At 38.9% G+C, this 21251-nt stretch overlaps 2 protein-coding genes and 1 long non-coding RNA gene across 4 annotated transcripts; all 3 read right to left on the reverse strand.

Moving 5' to 3' along the window:
• Positions 1-1007: 1007 nt before the first annotated feature.
• emx3 (empty spiracles homeobox 3) lies at positions 1008-7129 on the reverse strand. 2 transcript variants are annotated; one of them, XR_013328656.1, is made up of 4 exons: positions 6672-7128; positions 3077-3267; positions 2271-2564; positions 1008-1327 (listed from the first exon to the last, which is right to left on the reverse strand). XR_013328656.1 is itself a non-coding variant. In XM_077732911.1 (3 exons), the coding sequence occupies exons 1-3, from the start codon at positions 7030-7032 to the stop codon at positions 2364-2366; spliced, it is 753 nt and encodes a 250-aa protein (XP_077589037.1). In that variant the 5' UTR covers positions 7033-7129; the 3' UTR covers positions 1008-2363. The 2 variants fall into 2 exon arrangements, 1 of the variants encoding a protein (XP_077589037.1); XM_077732911.1 differs by having other exon boundaries at positions 1008-2564; positions 6672-7129.
• Positions 7130-9346: 2217 nt separating this feature from the next.
• On the reverse strand, positions 9347-10789 carry LOC144207404 (uncharacterized). The gene is made up of 2 exons (XR_013328649.1): positions 10333-10789; positions 9347-10000 (listed from the first exon to the last, which is right to left on the reverse strand). It is a non-coding gene; the product is annotated as an uncharacterized LOC144207404 (long non-coding RNA).
• A 600-nt stretch (positions 10790-11389) lies between these two features.
• On the reverse strand, positions 11390-21050 carry nfkb1 (nuclear factor of kappa light polypeptide gene enhancer in B-cells 1). The gene is made up of 14 exons (XM_077733386.1): positions 20532-21050; positions 18801-18844; positions 18627-18711; positions 18339-18379; positions 17415-17513; positions 16545-16696; positions 15512-15675; positions 15286-15444; positions 14390-14494; positions 14079-14309; positions 13320-13448; positions 12332-12433; positions 11585-11729; positions 11390-11513 (listed from the first exon to the last, which is right to left on the reverse strand). The coding sequence occupies exons 2-14, from the start codon at positions 18837-18839 to the stop codon at positions 11390-11392; spliced, it is 1575 nt and encodes a 524-aa protein (XP_077589512.1). The 5' UTR covers positions 18840-18844; positions 20532-21050.
• Positions 21051-21251: the final 201 nt, after the last annotated feature.

Here is a 21251-nt window from a genome sequence, read left to right on the forward strand (position 1 = left end):
GCGAGTGGCAGCTAACATAAACATAAAGACAACTAAGCAATTTAAGATTATGTTACCCACACTCAGAAACACAACTCACCTGATGAATGAGGGTCTAAGGGACACCAATTCACCCCATACAAGATGGCTCTTGCATCTGCCTATAGAGCACTAACCTTGCTTCCTTCTAGCGAATGAGAGGCCAGCGGGGTGTTGGGAAACATCCAATAGGAAAGCAACTTTAGCACAACAAATACTTTTTAAAAAATGATACTGAGAGATCGTTTACATTTTGGGGGATGCTTGAATTTGTCTAATGATTCGTAAATCTGATTGCTTTTGTATTTTGGAGAAAAGGTTTCCCAGTGAGGCTTTTTGTAACTGGAATTGCTCGTAGGTATAAGCATTTGTAAGTAGAGGTGCTACTGTATTTAATAATAGGGGCCTGCAAGAAGGCAGTGAGGACTGGGCTTCTAGTCATGACATCAACAGCTGGTGTTTTAAATGCTGACCTAAAACAAAAACTTAAATATAAGATAAAAAAAGTTTCTGCCTACATGTAAGATTCAACACACCCTTTGTTTTTAGCTTGTGCCCATGTTTCCTGTACGCATTTTCAAACAGATTATTAAGAAGAAAAGTATCAATTCAACCCTATATTACCTTTAATGATGAATTCTGAAAGAGAAGCAAAGTTCTTTTTTTTCAAATGTATGTATGGAAACCATTAGCTGGAGTTAAATATTGGCATTCTTTTGCCTGACTTTGATTCGGGAGATGTAGGATCCATTCAATTGGATTCAAGTGTACTTTTTTTGTTTATCTTTGCATGTGCCCTACGACTGACTGGCGACCAGTCTATAGTGTAGTCTACCTCTACCCAAAATCAGTCCCTGTGATACCCGGGGAAGCTAAAATGACTAAAATAAATATACTTTAGGTTGGGAACCCCCACCCTGTCCTCCATCGCTGCCATCTTGTTGGCGTCTTTCTCTGTTCCCATGGCAACACAATCCGACATGACACAATTCCATTTTAGGAATTTTTATTTTTCCAACATGAACACAGGAAGCACACACTTTTTTTTCTTTTTGGCACCGCCCCTTTTTCAGAGAAAAACTGCTTCAAAGCGGTCTTACAATTAGAATGAGGGTGCATAGATATCACGAGATGTCTGATGTGCAATATGAGCCAATGGGGATGAGCCGCGTTCTGTCGATCAATTAACTTGTGGCCCATTCCTTCCAACAAGTGGTCTCCAACTGGCAGTCCGGGGGCCAAATCTGATGCGTCACTTCATTTAGTGTGGCCCGTCAAAGAACATCTTTAATATTCCCTTTGTGTTTGGCTGTAGTAATAAAAATGGTGTAAATTTCAGCAGTCCCCAATTCACAGTATGTTTTCCGCCTCAATTTTAACAACATTTAAAGACAACATTTTCTGTTCATTCATTTGTTTCTTTGAGGTTAATCAAAGAATGAAAAGCAGAATGTTTACTGATGTCCCTCTATGTTTTTAATAAATTGTGAATAAATGACTGAATAGAATGAAAAATATTCAAATTCGACCTCCGTTTAAATTGAAAAATCAAATATACCAAAGTCCATTTTAAAATACTATTTACAGTTTCCACTTTTTATAGGGCGATAAAAATGGGAAAAAATAGGATTTTGAAAACTTTGATGACTATAATTTAGTCAATTAATCACGTATAAGCCATATTTGTAACTAAAACCACGACTGAATCTTATATGAGCACAAGACTTGCTATACTCTTTTTCACCAGTAGATTTCAGCAAAGTAAAATTTACTATTTATTGGTTATTTTCAGTTTTGCAGTATGTAAACAACCGTTCATAGATTAATTAATTCCTTATGATATTGACCCTAATAATGTGCTTTTAATTCATACAGTATCTCAAAAATACCACGTGTGATAATTTTTCTTTAGATTTTCCTTTCCAAGTAACACAATTGTACTTGTTATTAAAACCATGAATATGGAGGTGAAAATTGTGAATCGGGGTGCGAAATTGTAAAATCCAACAATTTTAAGGCAATTTTTTAGGGTGCGACTTATACACCGGGGCGGCTTATATGCGAGTAAATATGGTATGTACTATCGAAACATGTATTGAGTATTTTTTTAGCCTTTCGACATCTACCCTTATATGATATATATGATTAAGTGCATGAAAACTTGGTCACATGACTTCCGAGAGGAAGAGGAAGTGCTACGTGAGAGAAGGATGAGGTAAATGTGCGGAAGAAGATAAATGAGAATACGACACCTCGCCTGCCCCCAATGGCTATAGATGTCTTCGGAATGGATGGGACGTCTAGAAACGTGGCCGTTCGCTGCCGGCAATCTTTTCTTCTTCATTTCAGTCCAACGCCGAATGGTGGAGTCGTCGCCCCGGGTCAGGGTCTGGTATTGTTTCCTGTTCTGGGTCTCGCTGTGTTGCAACTCGCCACCTGCTAGCATGTTGGCTGCCTTTGGTGCGCTTGTGTTCCACCTCGAGTGAGTCCTCCTCTAACTTTTGACGTTTGTGTTTGGTTCTGCGGTTCTGGAACCAAACCTTCACCTAAAAGGGACAACGGGAAATGGGTACAAGTCAACTTTGGCACGAGTCGAATCGTTGTTTTGGTTTCCAGTGGATCTTTGCCGACAGGGGCCATCCCATAAGTGTATGTAATTTGTTGACATAAAAGTTCTCCCACAAAAATTTTAATTCATTTAATTGAAAAAATAGAGATTTTTGTCTCTTTTTTAAATTTTAAAAGAGAAAGCAATACATACTTGCTTATTTCTTTGTTCTAATTTATGAAAAGGCCTCAAATGGATATAAAAGGGAAAGAGAAATGCGGCAAAATAAACAAAGTTGTGGCCCGATATCAATAGGGAGGGACATAGAAATGACCCAAACGAACAAAAGATGATCCAATTTCAACGGTAAGGAACTTTGAATTTCAGTTTGGCAACTTTGGGTTGCAACATTTGATAATCTGGAGGCACTCGGAACTTAAAAGTTATGCGGGAGGAGGGATGAGGGCTTCCTTTTGTTTTCCCGAAGCCGGCCCTCCCTCACCTGCTCACCTGGGTCTCGGTAAGGCAGAGCACCGAGGCCAGCTGCTTCCTTTCTGCTCCGACCACGTAGTGGTTTTTATCGAAGGCTTGTTCCAAACGCAGAAGCTGCGAGGGAGAAAATGCCGTTCGGATCCGTTTAGCTTTCCGAGAGAAGGCACCATGTAGCAGGAGGTTCTCCGTCCCGCCGTCCCCGTCATCACCTGAACAAAAGACGCCCTGGTTGGGTAAAACTAGGACTAATTGTACACCCTATGGTACAATTTACAAGCCCGCTCCCACTATTCCAGACTATCTTGCTTTAAGAGTGTTTTTGCTGATTTTCTGTCTTAATAATTGGATTTGGTGATTCTTAATGATCCCATTTACTTTGATTTGCTTTGTTGTTCTAACTTATAACTATGCCTTTCCTATATCTGCATTCCCCCTCCTTGCTACTGTCACAATGAAATTTCCCAAATATGGGATGAATAACGTTATCCAATCCAATTCACTTCTACACTAAATTTCTCGCAGCACTGATTGGCCAAGCAACGTTCCATGATCATCTGCAGCCAGTGATAGCCAAGCGGCGCATGTCAACATGATGAGTCAGGCTGTCTTGACCTCCATGGCAGCGGCTTCACCAAACCCCAGAGAAGAAACCAACGAGTTCGATCAAACTCAGGTTCAGAAGCCCTGAACTAGAAGTAACCCTAAATTAATAAGAAGCAACCTGATCATTTTAGATCAGATTTAGATTAGAACTTTATTTCATTCCGTATTTGGGAAATGCAGTAGCAAGACAGACACAGAAGACATTGTAGACCTAGGTAAAAAAACTGGAGCCACTCACAGGAAGTCCACAAGGCATGGAGCTTCTGCAGACTGCGACTGAGGTTAATGCCTCAATCATCAACTGTAACCCACTAGCAAAAGTCTTTAGGTTTACTGATTTATAGTTTAGTGAAAATGTTGGTCCGGTCTTAGTCTCTTGTTCTCTACTCGGTCTTCACTGAATTTGACTTTTGGGCAAGGGTTGGTGTCAGTCATGTTGTGTTTTAGTCTTGGTCATCACTCCCAAAAGTCTTGATCTTGACTCTTTCTGGGATCGTAAAGATGTCTGTCAAGTTCATCTTGGTCTCCTCAGTGTAAGTAGAAGTCAATTAGGAAAAGACAAGATTCAGACTCAAGCATCGGTTCCATAATGGCCGGCCGATGGTGTACGTGACTGTGTTGAATTTTTGAGGTCCTTCGTTGAAACCTTTAATATCGTTTACATATAAACAAAGTCGTAAACAGTCGCATTGAAGAGATCGGCCGGCGGCATCACGCCGCAGGCAAAAACGTCGGTTGAATCGGAGTGAGCCGTGACAAAGACGTACAAACCGATGGCTAGCGCGTAGCATTCACATGCAAAACACGTGCTTTCATCAACACCAAAGTCACGGTAAAATAAAATCGTAGCTTCACCCGGGAATAACTTGTGCGTTCCATCTTCCCGATCGCTTCCGTATCCGTATGTAGTCCATTTGGAATTGGAAAAGTTCAGTTGTTTTTAACTTTAGGTGCTAATTGTGTAATAGTGGATCAAGGGAGTTCCTCCCAAAGGAGTTTGATATTGTGAACACATTGAATATCATTAGATGTCCAATCCTTCTCAATTGGGAGGGACTAGGAGCAATCAATCAATCAATCAATCAATCAATCAATCATGGGTGGATGAGTGTATGGTTTGGGTGCGTTGGCCTCCCAGTTTTGAGGTTGAGGGTTCAATCCCAGGTCCAAAACTTCCTGTGTGGAGTTTGCAGAGTTTGCATGATCTCCCTGGGCTTGAGTGGGTTTTCTCTGGCTACTCCAGTTTCATCCCGCATCCCAAAAACATGCATACTAGGCTGATTGAACACTCTAAATTTCCCCTAAGTATGTATGAGTGTGAGAGAGAATGGCGGTCTGCCGTTCAATAGGCCACCAATAATCTGGGATAGGCTCAAGTGACCCTTATGAGGATAAGCGGTACAGAAAATGAATGAATGAATGAATGAAACACATCTTGGGGGAGAGTGGTTAACACATCTGCCTCACAGTTCTGAAATAGAAAGTTGAATTCCTGGCGGGTTCAAAACTATTTTATAATTTGGCAAACAGAATTCTCAATTTTTGGAGTTAAAACTAACTCCAACAAATGTTGACTCCAATATGGATGATGCTTGGGTCCAAAGTATTAAATTCTGACAAAGAAAATACATTCTGAACGTTTGGTTAAAAGAAAACCAGCACGTTTGTTTGCGTGTTCGTGTGCGCGTGCATGTGTGTGTGTGTGTGTGCGTGGGTACGGGGGGGGGGGTGATTACTTTTTGGTCCTATTTCATGAGTTAAATTTGCCGCACCAACTCTAATATTATTTAATAATATTATTCAAATTGAAAGTCCATTGGGAGACAATAAGCTAAAATACAAATAGCTTAATCAAAACTGAAATTAATCAGTAATGAAATCATCAATACATGAGTTGACATGAACAAATACGAGTTAAAATGCACACAAAAATATTGAAAGTCAAATGTTACACACGCGCGTGCGCGCACACACGCACACTAAAAGACAAACAGAAATACGTTCACAAATACAATGCAAAAAACAAAGTCACGTTCCCAAACACGCGCAAAAATGAACACACAAAGTCAAAGACAATCTCCCAAAACACAAAATCCTCACATAAAGGCAAGCCCGAATATACACAGGGACACCAAAAACAAACACACAACACCACAAAAATACGCGCACACACACCCCAGAAACATGATAACACAACAACAACAACACAAATACACACGAACAAACACACGCGCATACAAAAAACACTGGAAAACACACAAATACATTTAAAGCAATACAAAGGAAAAAGGCAAGCGCGTGCGTGTTCGTTCTGTTTTGTCGGGTGTCATTTGTTGGGGGATTACTTTTAAATCCGTAATATTATTTTACTAAAATATAGTTGTAAATAATGTACTCAATTACATTTTAAAATTCATACATTATTAAATAATAAAGAAAAAAAGAAATAAAAAGTAAACTTTCAATCTTTTTTAAAATACTTTTTAAATGGCTGTGATGTGGAAAAAAATCCTTTCAGCTACTTTATGGAATTGCAAAAGATGTACACAAACGAATTAAGCCTTGAAGGATTTTCAACTTTCGTTTATTGGCTGTGTGCTAAACGTCCAATATATCCAATCAGATTTTATAGTAGGATTTGTAATGAAAATAAAAAAGTCAATCATTTTGGATTAAAAAAATAAATTAAAAAAACGTCAACCAGTTTGGGCCTAAAAATTTACTTAAAAAAATAAAATAAGTATATATTTAGTCATATATATTTTAAGAGAAATATATGAAAAATACACCAATTCTGAACTAAACTAGACAAAAAATAACCAATTTGAACCCCCTATTTAAATGAATCTATCCCTTTTTAAAAACAGTACTACTTCATAAAAATACGTTCCTTGTATATAATGAACAAGATTCCCTAACGTTGCGCGATACAACGACATCGCGCAAAGTCAGGAAATCCGTTCAATATATACATTTATCAACAACCTTTTATATACATAATATGTTTTACCTGCGAGCGCGTGCACGTATTTGTGTTGGTTGTGGAAGATCCAGGCCGAGGTGGGAGGAGGCTGGCGGCAGAACACGTGGAGTCCGAGGTTGGTTCCGGCGGACCAGTCCGAGGTCCGGACGAAAGGAAAGCCCGGCAGAAGAAGCCCGGCGGCAGCAGCGGCGGAAACGGAAGCGGAGGAGGAAGCGACGACGGCGTGCCGTCGAAGGGCCTCCGGGAAGCGGAGCGCGGTAGGCCGGACGGGCTCGTCCGAGGCGGGCCGCTGATGCTGCTTCTGCGGTTTCCCCACCAGAGCTTCAATAGAGAAGCACTTGTTGACGCCCGCAGACATGCCTGACGGACCCCCGAAGCCCAAACTCATAGCGCAACCATCTCCGCCTGCGTGCGTCTAGGCGCGCAATCAGCACGTAACGCACCTGCCGACGCGGAAGGTGGGTCGTGCCAATCCCGATTTTCATGACGCCCCTTCTCGAAGGAGGGGCCTTTTGGGTCTATTTATTTCAAATCATCAAATTCAGATGTTTAGAAGAGCACGGAGAATGCTAATCCGAGTGTCATCATCATCATCATCTCAATTTCCGAATCGCTCTATCCTCATTAGGGTCGCTGGGGGTGCTGGAGCCTATCCCAGCTGACTACAGCAGAGGCATGGCACAAGGAGATGGACAACCATGCACACACACGCCCATACCCAGGGGCAATTTACAGTGTCTAATCAGTTTACCATGCATGTTTTTGGAATGTGGGAGGAAACCGGAGTACCCGGAGGAAACCGGAGTACCCGGAGGAAACCCACGCAGGCCACATGCCAACAGGTGGACCAACCTGGATTTGAACCTAGGACCCCAAAGCTGTGAGTTCGACGCGCTAACCACTCACTTCACCAGGCCGCCCATTCAGTGTCATCCGTCATCAGTGGGATGAAAATCAGTCATATGAGAACTCATATTTATTTAACTCACATATTTACGGCTTTTCATCTATTTGGCATTAAAAATGGCATCTCTTATCAAGTTAACCGTTTTACTTACAAGTATCATGACAACAGTGATACATACCTGTCAACCTCGAACCATTTGTGATCTTACCAAATTTTGTTTTCGCCCTTACATATATGTATAAATACATGGAAAATCTTACCACTTTACTTTTTTGTAAAAAATCACGAACAACAAGTAGAAAATGTATGTTTATGTGTTTATTGCTTTCAAAGTTCCACTACAACAGCGTGTATTCTTGACTTGTAAACAGACCAGAAACAGCTGATCAAATGAAAGTAAACATAAACAAGGGAACAGGAAACGGAAATCACATGGTGAAAGTGTTACAAAACGAAATGTTTATCATGATCTTTTTTTTTTAGCCAATCAGAGGCGCCGGTACATATATCACTTGGCAGACATGCGTTTCCGGGAAGAAACAATGGCGGATGGTGAAAAATGGCTAGAAAGTGCCTTAATTTATTTTTTTTTCTCAAAATCACCGTTTAGCGTACCATTTTCATGTGTACAGCGTACCAATATAAAAATGGGCTTTCAGTTGTACCAATTACGGCGAGAACGTACCAGTTGACAGGTATGGTGATACTTTGTAATGGCACTAAATAAGATTTTTCCACCTCTGAAAACGGCAAATGTGGCTCCCTCCAGTGGTAAATAATGGTCTGGAGCAATTTAAGTAAATACAACGATGCCTCTACTTACGAATAATTCAACAGGTGACATTTCAGGTTATGAAATTACTGTCAATATGAACTTTTGTGAAAAATGTCACTTTCTTACAATATTGCCTTTTCAGTATAGCAACAGGAAGTTAAACCACAGAGGTGACACACCAATAGTATTACAAAAAAACTTTATTCATCATATGTATAAAAAATGGCTGAGAAAAATTGACAGTGAGAGCCATGCAATCCGTTTTCAACTAAATTTCATTGAACTCATTGACTGCTGCCATTGAGAACGATAGTAAATAAATCCATTTTAAGTGGGAAGGCGAGCATTCATGATCAAACAACTTCAGACAACACAATAGTTCATTCATTCATTTACCTAGGGTCAATTTAGAGTGTCCAATCAGCCTATGCCCATGCATGTTTTTTTTAATGTGGGAGGAAACCAGAGTACCCAGAGAAAACCCACACATGCCCAGGGAGAACATGGATCAACCTGGACATGAACCCGGAAGCCCAGACCCATGAGGCTGATGTGCTAACCACTCAAGCCACTGGGTCGACCTACTCAAAAGTTATTTATTGGTATTTTTAATATGTAGTATTTTAATGAGTGCCCTATTAAGGATTTCAGGCTAGAACTGTTGTATTAGAACAGTAGGAAGTTCATGAATTTTCTGGACTGCTTTATCCTCACCAGGGTCACAGGGGGTGCTGGAGCCTATCCCAGCTGACTTTAGGCCAGAGGCAGGGGACACCAATTGCAGGGCACGAGGACAGATACAACAATTCACGCTCATACCAAGGGGCAGTTTTAGAGTGTCCAATCAGCCTCCTATGCATGTTTTTGGAATGTGGGAGGAAACCAGAGTACCCGGAGAAAACCCACACAGGCACACAGATGCAAACTCTACACATATGGACCGGCTTGGATTTGAACTCATGACCATAGAGCTGTGAGACAGACACACTAACCACTTAAACCAACGACCGGGCCGCCCAGTAGGAAGTTATAAGTGGAAATATGCCAAACGTTACTGTCAAGTGAGTAAATACACTGTCAACGGCAGCCAATAAGTACAAGTGTCATTTTTTCCCCTACTGATGTATGTTCTTGAATCAATGGTTGGATTTAACCCCTTCCCGCAAATTTGGTCCGTTATTATTCAGGGGGGAAAAGGCTGAATTCAAAAGCTAAAGGAGCCATCTTTTTTTTTCCTTAAAAAGGACCTAAAAAGCACACTTCAGAAGCAATTCATGCACAAATTCAAGTCATAGCAAAGTTTTTTTGTGTTTTTTTGTCCTGATCAAGTCCATAGTAGTGGAGCTAAATTACTGCGCTTCACTTCCTGAGACATCCGCTTAATTAATTTCTCACAAAAACGCAGGCAGGAAAGTCAACGCCTGTTTCACTTAAGTGGTATTTTTTCCGGGATAGTCCAAAGCATTTCAAATCGGAGGAGTGGTGACTTCCAGCGAGGGACAGACAGGATGCTCACGCCAGCATAAGCTCAGTCCCGCCGTCACAAACGCGGGATTCGGGGTCCCCCGCCCGGCAAAACGTTGCGGCAGGAGCGCTAAAACATGGCTCCTCCTCCTGGGGGGAACCAGCCATTCTAAGTGCGGCTTCCAGGTCTCGCACTGAGCTGCCAGACACCTGAAAAACACAGAGGCCGAAGAAGTATTAGGTAAACTAAAGGTCATTTTCGGTATATATACATATATATTTATAAAGATACTTTTTTTAAACTGGTAAATCAAAACCAAATAAAAATTGTATTCCCAAATTGTTTCAGGAATTTTTTTTTGTCTCAAACTTTTTTTTTTAAATCTGAGTTTTCCTTTTTTTCCAGGTTAAAAATGCACCTCTCTCTTTGCAAAAGTTCACGTGATAGCTGAACCGCGAAGTAGTTCTTATATTCTTAATGTCTCCCTGACAAAAATAAATGAAACATTTTCGTGAAAATGTTCATTTGGCCTTAGAGTTACCCCAAAGCTGTCCATGAGCGTCTTGAGAGCATCCGGGCTGAGTGTGAAAGCAGCCTTGAGAATTCCCTGGACCAGCTTTTCCCAGTGGGTTTTTGCCTCGCCATCTGTAACGCTTGAGCCAAAACGCCGGCCGTCGACCTCAAACTCATTCCGAGGCGAGAGTGCCACATCGGGACATTTGGGGCGCCGCTCCTCATCGCAAACAAGATCCAACACCTGAATGCACAAATGTGAACTGGTGAGCTTTTTCTTAATGAGAAGAAGTTAGTAAAACAGAACAGATATAGTGGTAACTCTACTTACAAATGCTTTTATATACGAAGTTTTCAGGTTAGGAAACTGATATGCAAATTACTATTCCAAGTTGCAAACTCCCCCAAATTTTTTTAAAGAGTTTTTAAATTATTTCAGGACAATTTTTAAAATGTAATTCCCATTTCAATTAATTAATGACACGTTCAAGTCTGGATTTAAAGGTGTATTAAAAGATTGAATTCTATCTCCTTTATTCCTCCGTAGCTTTGAGACACTTCATCATTCAGTACAAAGAGAAATTGTCTCATTATGTATTTAATATATAGATGAATACAGTACAAAGCAATTTTAAGCTTGAAATGTATGTATAAAAAGATATTTTCAAGCTAAAAAGTATATATATATTTTTTTTAAAGAAGGAAAAAGAACATTTTTCTCTTTTATAAATTGAAAAATAATATTCACGATTAAAAAAAGGAATATTTTTATTATATGAATATATTATTTGCTTTTAAGTGATTCTTCGGTAAGTGGCCGCCAATAGGAGCCCCCCTAGTGTTCATCTCTAAACTCTTCATTTTTGGTGGCAAACGGGTAATTTTGTTGGTAAATGGTGAATTTTAGGTAAAAAAAACAACAACAAAAAAACAAATAAATTCTATTGTAGAATTCATCTATGAAATAATTGGCCAAAATATATTACGGTCCCTAAAAGTTCATATTGGTAAAGAAAAAATATTTTTTTTTTTCCAAAAAAGCAAATGTTTTGCAATGAAAATAGATTTCACATCATTACCATCAGTTAGTATAAAAAAAAAAAAAAAAAAAAAGTCTTTTGCACCTTGCAAAAACGGTTCCTGATGTCGAAAGCTTTGTCTCCAGGCAGAAGTGCGGGTGCGCCTGGCGAGCCATCCAGGTGAAGTACACTGATACATGGTGGCAAGCATTAGTGCTAAAAGACAGCGGGCCAAAGCATCTATTTCTCGAGTGCGCTCACGTCTCTCCATCCTCGTTCCGCGTAGCTGTCGGAGGGAGGTGTGGGTCCGGCAGGTATACCGCATCCCCCATGGCCAATGCGCTCCTGCTGCTCGCTGCTGCATTTTGGTCGTCTGGACCCCGTGACCAGTCGTTGATGGAGGTTTCTAAAAAGGGATTTATTTGCCAAACTATTCTTACCATAGAAGCTTTTACTTGAAATATTTAGCTCGGTCTGGGCGATAGATCTATTTGATGAATGGCTTCCATTTTTTTCCAATTCCAGATCATTAAAAAAATAAATAGATTAGATTTTTTTTTTTATTCACTCGTTTTCCATACCGCTTAAATAAGGTTATTTTGTCGTTAAAACTGATTAGTTTTTAGTTACATTTTTAAAAAAAAAGTCATAATTGGGTGTTTTGCTCCAAAAAGGCAAGTAAAAAAAAGAGATTTATAAAGGTAAATGGTTATTGATAATTAATAAAAGGCTATTTTTAACTCATTGGTGGCCATTGACCACATAGACGTCCAATCGATTTGAACCAGGAGGGCAGAATGAACAGAGATAGATGGATAACAGATAGATCATACTAGAGAAAACATCTAGCACCACCAATGGCACTGAACGATGAGCAGTCGCAGCAAGTCCTCAAAGTTTAAATAAATTTGAGACGTCTATCAATGTCAATGGCAGCCAGACTGTTAAAAGTGTTTGAAGAAACAACCCCGATCCAGCAATCTAATAGCAGGCAAACCCGTTGCTTACCGTGTTTGACTCCGAGAGATGCGGCGTATCCACCAGGACAAGCTCCTCCCACTGTCGATCCTCCTCTACTGTAGTTGATGGTGGAGAAACCCTGCATGAAGGCTGTTGGATAAAGAGCATGGTTAGGTCACTCAGGTGGCTAACAGGCTATTTTTCAAAAGGAAGATGGCTATGGCTTTGCTTATCATTCCTATACAAACACTCTTTTTTGGAAATAAAAACACAGACAAAAGTGAAAAGATGCAAATTCTGCATTTGTTGCGTCGTTGCATGTACATTAATAACTGGAGATTGTTCTTTGGTATCAGTTAAAAAGTAATTACCTGCAGTTACCTGTAGTTTTCTTATATTTTTGCTTTTTTGTATACATATTTTATACAAAATGTATTTATTTTCTGAACCACTTTATCCTCAATAGGGTTTCTGGGGGTGCTGGAGCCTATTCCAGCTAACGCCAGGGCAGAGGCAGGGGACACCCTGATCGAATACAAAATTGTAATTCAATAGAAAATATTCCCCTACTTACGAAAAATTCAAGTAAAAAAAACTTCTGGAATAAATTAATTGTGTAAGTAGAAGTACCACTGTATTTTGACTTGACCACACAATAAAGCTGTTATAAAATAACTCTGATTGAATGCGAAACTCAAAACAATGACTTGTTTGCTATTTTTGATCAGCTGCAATAAATTGTCAACATTTTTTTTAAACGAAAAGTCAGGTGCCAACAGGGAGAATCAAATCGAGGGGAAAATATACATTCCCATCGCTTAGATTGAAGAGCTTAAACATGAGACTGCATGGTTATTATGCATTACAGTCAATTCAAGGTGGTGGCATGCTCTTGAAATATGCATAACCGCACTTTTGTGGTTGGGTGTGGCTGGTATTTTTTTTGGATGTGGACGTAGAATATTTTTTGTTTTTCAGAGGGGGCAGAATACTGACAATTAAAAATCACTCCTACATGGCCTAACCCTGTCTTTACCTCCTCCAGCAGAACCTTGGCCTCCTCGGTGCAGGCTTCCTCCCGGTCCTGCTCCGCTGCTGCCATGGTCGCTGAAGTCTTGCAAGTTGGGCAAGGTCTTCTGGCGCTTCCTCTGCACCTCTTCTTTATCTACACACAGAGGCAGACACAAGGTTCATGTTTTTTTTTTTTTTTTTTTCACACGCTAAAGGCCTAAACATTTGGAAAACAATTATTTTCTGCTACTCGGGTTTTAATAATGGATACAAAATATTTCATCTCTGTTTGGCGTTAAAAGATTCCTATTAAGTCAAAATAATAATAATGTTAAGTTAAAAAAATGAAAAATAGGTTAATTTCTCACCAAAAGTTGATTTCTTTGTATCCAAAATGTTTCATGCTAGTCCAACAGGTTTAATATTGGGTAAAAAAAGTAACATTTCCGTTATTTTTTTAACTTTTGGTCCAGAAAGGCTAATATATTTGACTTATATTATGCTAAAAATTGTCATAAGTGTGGGATGTTCCTATCAAACATCCCACAGTTATGACAAAAGGTTTACAACCTTTGGCCTTTTATAGGCCAACCATTTCACTGATTGGTTGCCATTGATGAGACCAGAGCTAGACACCCAATATATGATAAATGATAAATAAATGATCACTCACGTTGTGTCCAAACGGATTGGCCCCCTAAAACCTTGACTGGCAGCCAATAAGTTAATTATAATACGAGTCGACGCCGATTAGTGTTTTGCGGCGGCCCTACTCGTTACGCACCGATAATCTGTGGGTGGTAGGTGAAGGGTTTGGGCTCGCTGGTCTCATTGTCAGACTTTCTCTTGAGCTGCACAAAGACGTTGGCGGGCCTCTGTAGGTTCTGATCTCGATATTTGGGCGTCTTGAAGACAATGGCGAACTGCCTGTGCACGTCTGTGGGTGAAAAGTCACCCAGAGCTTCCCAAGTCAGACCGGAGTCATCTTCCTCGAAAAAGCGAACTTGGATGTCGTCTGCGGTGCGGCGGCGGGGGGAGTCAGTTAGCATCCAGTCCACAAAGGTGGAGGAAAGCAATATTTGGTGAAATATAGACCTTTCTGGACTTTGTCACACAGGAGGTAGACTTCGTCTCCGCCACTCACGCAGCCGGCCGTACGGTCCATCCTGACGATCTTCAGATTGGATGCATTGGGAGCCTCTAAACACAAAAAGCCAGTCAGCCATTTTGCTTGCAAAAAGGACCAAAACTTTTGGCTAATTGGCCTTAGTCTTGGAAAACAACTTTACCACATAATGTGTGTGTGTGTGTGTGTACATGCGTATAACTATGTCTAAACACAACTTTACATTTACAACAACAAGAACAACAAAAATTCTAGAATATTTTTTTCTATAAAACTACATGCATAAGACCAATTCAAATGATTACTGTCTGTGAATGCTTTCGTTTCTGTGCCATGGATGGCGGTAGACATCCAATCCATTTTAGACCATTAGTGTCAAACACATTTTTTGTCGTGGGCCAGTTCGGACATTTGATTTCATGTGGAGGGGAGTTGTGTCTTTCAACTAGGCTGCCAAAATTAATTGATTAATGAATTGTCAGCTTTTCCTATCGTGCTGATTGAAAAATATTTTTTTGGGCCATTCAAATTGGCACAAATCTTCTGCAATTATCGATTTAAAAAGGGGAATCAGGGGCAAATATTCCCTATACATCTACAATAACACCACTGTATAATCATTTCTTTGAATATGATCATAAAACAGAAAGTCGGCACTCGTCATTTACTTTCTCAGGCCGCACAAAATGCGACGGGGGGCCCAGATTTGGCCCGCGGGCCGCCACTTTGACACCTGTGATTTAGATTGTTCAAATAGATTGAACGTCTAGCACCAGTTTGGGTGAAAAAAGCCCTGTATAATTTGCTATTCCCGGTAGCTTTGGTTGGTCTGCACGCATTTAAACAGGCGGCGGTGGAGACTGACTGCTGTCGTAGATGGGGTACGAGGTGACAGGTTGCAGAGGTCTGGTGAAGCCGCCGTCGCTGTCAGGGAGGAAGGCGGTAAACATGAGCCGCACCACACTGAGGTCCATCTCCTTGGCCTGGGCGCAGGCAGCACTGCCGATGACGGCACGCTGGCGCTCTGCACACACAGCACAGTGAATAAAGACCTGGTAGCATTATATCCAAACGTCCATTCAAAGACTCACCGGTCAGCTCGCGGGGCACGCGGCCCTCGCCCTGCAGGGCATCCACATCCGGGTGGACGCCTAGACCATAGTTGTAGCCCATCCGAAAGGCCTCCGTCATACGCTCCTCTAACGTCTTTGCCACATTCTTCTTGGTCACGTGCTGGATGCCCAAGTTGGGGAAACTGACCAAAAAAAAAAGGCTTTTTTAAAATGTAATAAGTGATTTAAAATAAGGAAATATTTACTGTCATTTTAAATTATATTCCAAAATTCCACTTCAAATAAAATAAATTCTGGTAAAGTGAAAAAACCTAAAGGGGAAAACACTGAAAATGAACCTATTCAATATAAAAATATATTTATTATAAATGACAAACGGAGAGGAAAATTAATATTTTTATATTTATTTTCAACTGAGCACATGTGAGCAAAGATGTGCCAGAATTTCCTATGCCTAGACGTAAAAAAGGTCAAAAATCAGTATCCAACTTGGCACAATTAAGCCAGAAATCTTAAATAGTTATTATTAATTCAGTCCTAAACTTCAAAAATCATCTAAAATTTGTCACCAAATCTACCAATTATCACCAAAAGCCAGGATTAAGTGCCTTTTCCCTTACAAGACATGAACAAAAATATCCATTCGTAAACTTTAGTATACAGTAATCCCTTGTATACCACGGCTTCAATCTTTGCGGCTTCCCTACAGTGCAGATTTTTTTCTGGTTGATTTTTTTTAAATAACATCTTTTTTGTTGTAAATTCGTAAAAATGTGAAAATCCACACTGAAACTTGCAAGCGGAAGCCACTCCCCCTGTCCTCTGCTTGCTACTAGAACTCAGCACTGAAGCATATACATAATAATAATATTTTTTAAGTTGGTAAAAATGTAAAAGTCCACGCTGAACTCTAGACTTTAATGTCGTGAGTTACAAAATCAAAAACCAACGAACCACACATCATACTTTCTTAAGATGAAAACCGCAACAAAGCATTTGTTTAAAAATTGAGAATTGGAACTTATTGTCAACAGGAAGAAAATCTCCATACGTGATGTTGGTGTCTTTGGGAGGCACGTCCATGATGCAGAGGCCCTTGTCACACTGCTTCCCCACCAGACTGTGGGCGTGCAGTTGGGGGAGTGGAGTCAGTGCCGTCACCAGCTGGACCACCACGCGGGCCGGACCCTGGTAGTTACAGATCTGAGCCAAAAAAGCACAGACATTACACCGTTGCTCATGGATCCAGGTATATGACCTACTGGGATGTCTAATCTTATCAGTGGCATGGAAACTATTAGTTATTTTTCTTCCACTTTCAGTACATCCATTGATGGAGCGTTATTTATTAGAGCAAATAGTGTAAATCTATAGTAACATACATATATTTGTGAAATACTAGTCAATTCACAAGATGAACCCATGTGTCTGTGTGCGTGTGTATATATGTACATATATATATGTATACATATGTATATGTATATATATGTGTATATATGTGTATATATATATATATATATATATATGTGTGTGTATATATATATATATAGATATATATATGTATATATATATATATATATATATATATATATATATGTGTGTGTATATATATATATATAGATATATATATGTATATATATATATATATATATATATATATATATATATATATATATATATATATATATATATATATATATATACACACACACATACATATATATACACATACAAATATACATATATACATACACACACACACACACACACACACACACACATACACACATACATATATACACATATACATATATACATATAAAACTACCAGCTGGGAACAAACGTCAAGTTAAAAAAATATGAAAACGATTATATGTACACGTTTTTTTTTATTTTAAAATTGAATTCTATTTTTTTTTACCTTGACAGTAGGATACGTTTTCCTGTTCTTCTCACTGGACGCTCCTGGCAGGCCGCCGTGAGATGGACCTTCGCAACCATAACGGAAACGGAAGCCGCGCTGACAAACATCAAGGGGAAAACAATCAAGAAACAAAAGACACTGAAATTCATCAGTGTTGAGAGTTTCTATCACCATCTCAAAAAGCATAAATCCTTGCGAACCAAACTGACTGTTGTCCCTGTTCTACAAATTTTAAGTCAGTATATGCACTATATAAAATAGGTATATATACTACTACATAAATCAGTATAAATAAAATATATACGAGTATATATAAGTCAGTATATATAGAATATGTACTAGTATATATAAGCGAGTATTTATACTGAAGAAAATAGCTGATATTCTTTACAACCCTATACTTAAAAAATGCATTTTTAACAACACTTTTTAGTCCCATTGACAATAATGGATGTCCAATCATAGTGCAACACAACTAAATAAACAATTTTTTTTGATGATTTTAAAGCTCTTCTAATAATTTATTTTTATTCAATTAAAGGAATATTTTATTTGTATATTTAGGTTAAAAATAAAAGCGCAAAAAAGGACTTGGCATTCAGTATTTTTTACTTGGGTTTTAAAAAATGATTTTTTGAACTACAAAGAAAAAGAGTAAATATAACATTTGTAAGTAAGCATTTCTATTTATTGAATTAGATTTTTTTAAAGGGAAAAACTGTTAATATTCCCTAAAGATGTATAATCTTCATGGGACTTTTAATCATAAAACATGAAGCCAACACATTATTTTATCAAACTCCACAAAATGATGTGGCAGGCCACCACTCAATTATCTTATCTTATCTTGTCTTATCTTAAATTAGCAACCTATGGATTAATTGACCATCAAAATAATCGTTTGTTGAAATCCTAACATACCTGTTTGGGTTGTTCCAGGATATGTAGAAAGGGTCCGTCCCCTAAAAACGAAATGAAGAGTAAATGAAATGGAGGAAACAATATAAAAACTGGAAAAATATATACATAATTCAAACAAATATTTTTAAAAAAGTTCTAAATAATTGGACATTATATTGTACTTGTTGTCTTAATGAACGGATTCCGGTGAAATTGTTTTAATTTCCTCATAAATCAACTAAAAAGTTTAAACTTATGTTGTGACCAAAATGACCAAAGTAGTCAATTCATTAGGGAAACACCCCTCACCTGTTGTCAAGGACGTGGAGTGCGAATGGAGTGCAGGGAATTGTGGGAAGTCCCACGCAGGGTCCATGATCAGTGTGTCAAGGATCTGCCACAAACATTTGAAACATTTTTTAGCAAAAAAACAGCACCGCAAAGCGGCATTAACTTGCCTGCAGCACGCCTACGCACGCGCACCTGATTGCTGACAGGAAGGAAGTGCTCATCGCCCGCCATAGTGCCTGAAAAAGTAAGGAGAAAAAAAGTGAGGTATATTTTTTGTTCAAAATAATACTGTTATTTTAAGGATCTGCTCATCACCCTTTATTACTTGTGTCACAGGGCTGAAGTCATTTGATTGAGTAGAAAAATCACAAGTTATTTCCTGTTCTATTAAAGTGAGCTTGACATTTTATTTTATTTTCATTTTTAGAGGATGAAAATCTGGTTATTTTGTATTTCTATGTATTTTAATATTTTAAAATATTAAATCATTGGCTGCCATTATTAACGACAATAGATGTCCAATCCAGTAATCCCTCAAACATCGCGGCTTCAACTTTCATGGATTCATTACATCACTGATATTTTTCAGGAAAGAAAATAAGTTCATAAAAATGTGAAGATTCATGCTGAAACTCGCTAGCGGCGTCGGCTGGTGGTCTGGCGGCGAACGAGGTATATACATTTATGACTTCTTGTAACTCCCCATAGCAGTTTGGAAACACTATTAGAAGATTAAAATCAAAACGAGATTAAAGTCATTTTGTTGCCCTTTTATTTACATTGAGTGAATCTGAAGTTGTTTGATTTCACTTTGGCTAGGTAAGATCCGTATCAAAACAAAACTGCTTTTGTCCTACTATTAGGAAATTGAAGTAAACAAGGAGACACATTCATAAGATGAAAATATTATAGATAACCGTAAAATTACAAGAAATTAGTCAGACTGAAACATTACAGAATGAAAATAAATCATCATGAGGTGGTTTTGTTGCTTATTTTTACATTGCGTGAGACAGAATTGTTTGTCATCATTTTAAGCAGCTTTGATGCAAAATTTTATATTGTTTGTTTCAAACGTCATAAAATGACAAAGTTGTGTTAAATCGTTACGTAAATTGGAACTTTTTCAGGGGCACCGGAACTTCAATTTGTAGTAAAATTAAGAAAATAAGAGCATTTGGCGACGAGAAGGGTTTAATGACAAAACGTGAGAAATGTACGCGTATGTCAATTTTTCGAGCGTATATAGAACATCCGGTTTCTAATTTTTCTACTTGCTAAAATTTCAATTTTACGAGGCGAAAAACACAAATGCGAGCCAAAAGTAAAGTAAATATAGGAACAGCGTAACAATATTTGCTTTCAGCACACGCTGGATACACATTATAGGGGGCGGTTATAATGAAATATAAATCAAAATTAAATGACTATGTGGGAGGAAAGGGTAAACTATGTTAGCCGTTCTCGAAAAGTGTTTTCGCTAGGTTGTTTGTAAACCTCTTCGAAGGAAGTTAAGATATTAAATGTCATCTGATAATTTTATATTCACCCCTGAATTAAAATGTTTGGACCATTCACCAAAACAATTTTTCGCAAGGAGGAAGAGGGAGTAAGATGTCGTGCCGGAAGAAAAAAAAACAATTTAAAATGATTTTTAAAAATGCGCCAAATGACTGTCAATCATCTTCAATACGTTCTTTATTTACCGCATGTATAAAAGTTTTTGTTTATGTTTTTTTTTTTGTTATTCTGGACGTAGCAGCACATGTCGGAGCGGCCAAGTTTCAGATGGAAAGTAGCACCGATAAGGAAGTACACAACAAAAGGACAAGCCCGACACTTGACAAGGACACAAACCGAGTTTCATCGTCGTGTACATAAGCATTCCCTCCGCGAGATTCAATACTCGTGCTCGAGTCTTACCTTCCAAGTTGATTCGGCTCAGTTTGCCACTTTATTTGGAGGAATCGACACGAGCGGCGTCGCCATTTACGGCCGCGTGACGTCGCCGCCGTCGTCGGTTTCCGCGACGTGACGCAAAGCTCCAAAGTCAAATGTTTCCAGGACAGACGAGACGAACCGGCAGATGCCACCCACTCGCCTTTCTAGTTCTTAAATCTCAAAAGTCAGAATAGTAATTGTCGGTATACTTAAGACTGATTTTGCTTCCCTTTGGGAAATTCCCTGTGACGCGCTGCTGAGATGGACATTAATAGAAGACGTCTCACTCCGAGCGAAACCGAAACACCAGTTGTTGCTCATCTCGCACCCGATTCACACTGTTCAAACTCCGAAGTGTTCCAACAATTTATACACAATAGGTTTTAGTCTTATACGTCTAAAACTTCACGCTCCCACCTCTCAAAAGTAACGTTTTCAACAAAAACAATGATTTTTTTCTTGAGATGGGTCCTCCAACGCGACTGCGCACGCGCTTAGTTCGAAGTTGCGAAGTTTGGTCACGGTGCAAAGTCACGTGGCTCCAAGCCCCCCCCTGCGAACCTTGTAAGAATAAGCCGTTCTGAAAATAAATGTATACAAATAATCCCCAATTTGATTTTTTAAAATGTATTTGTATGTTTCCATGTATTTGTACCATTTGTTAATTTATTGGCGTTAATTTTTTATTTCACCACACAGTGG

The sequence above is a fragment of the Stigmatopora nigra genome, chromosome 14, assembly GCF_051989575.1.
Source record: "Stigmatopora nigra isolate UIUO_SnigA chromosome 14, RoL_Snig_1.1, whole genome shotgun sequence".
Taxonomy (NCBI): Eukaryota; Metazoa; Chordata; class Actinopteri; order Syngnathiformes; family Syngnathidae; genus Stigmatopora; species Stigmatopora nigra.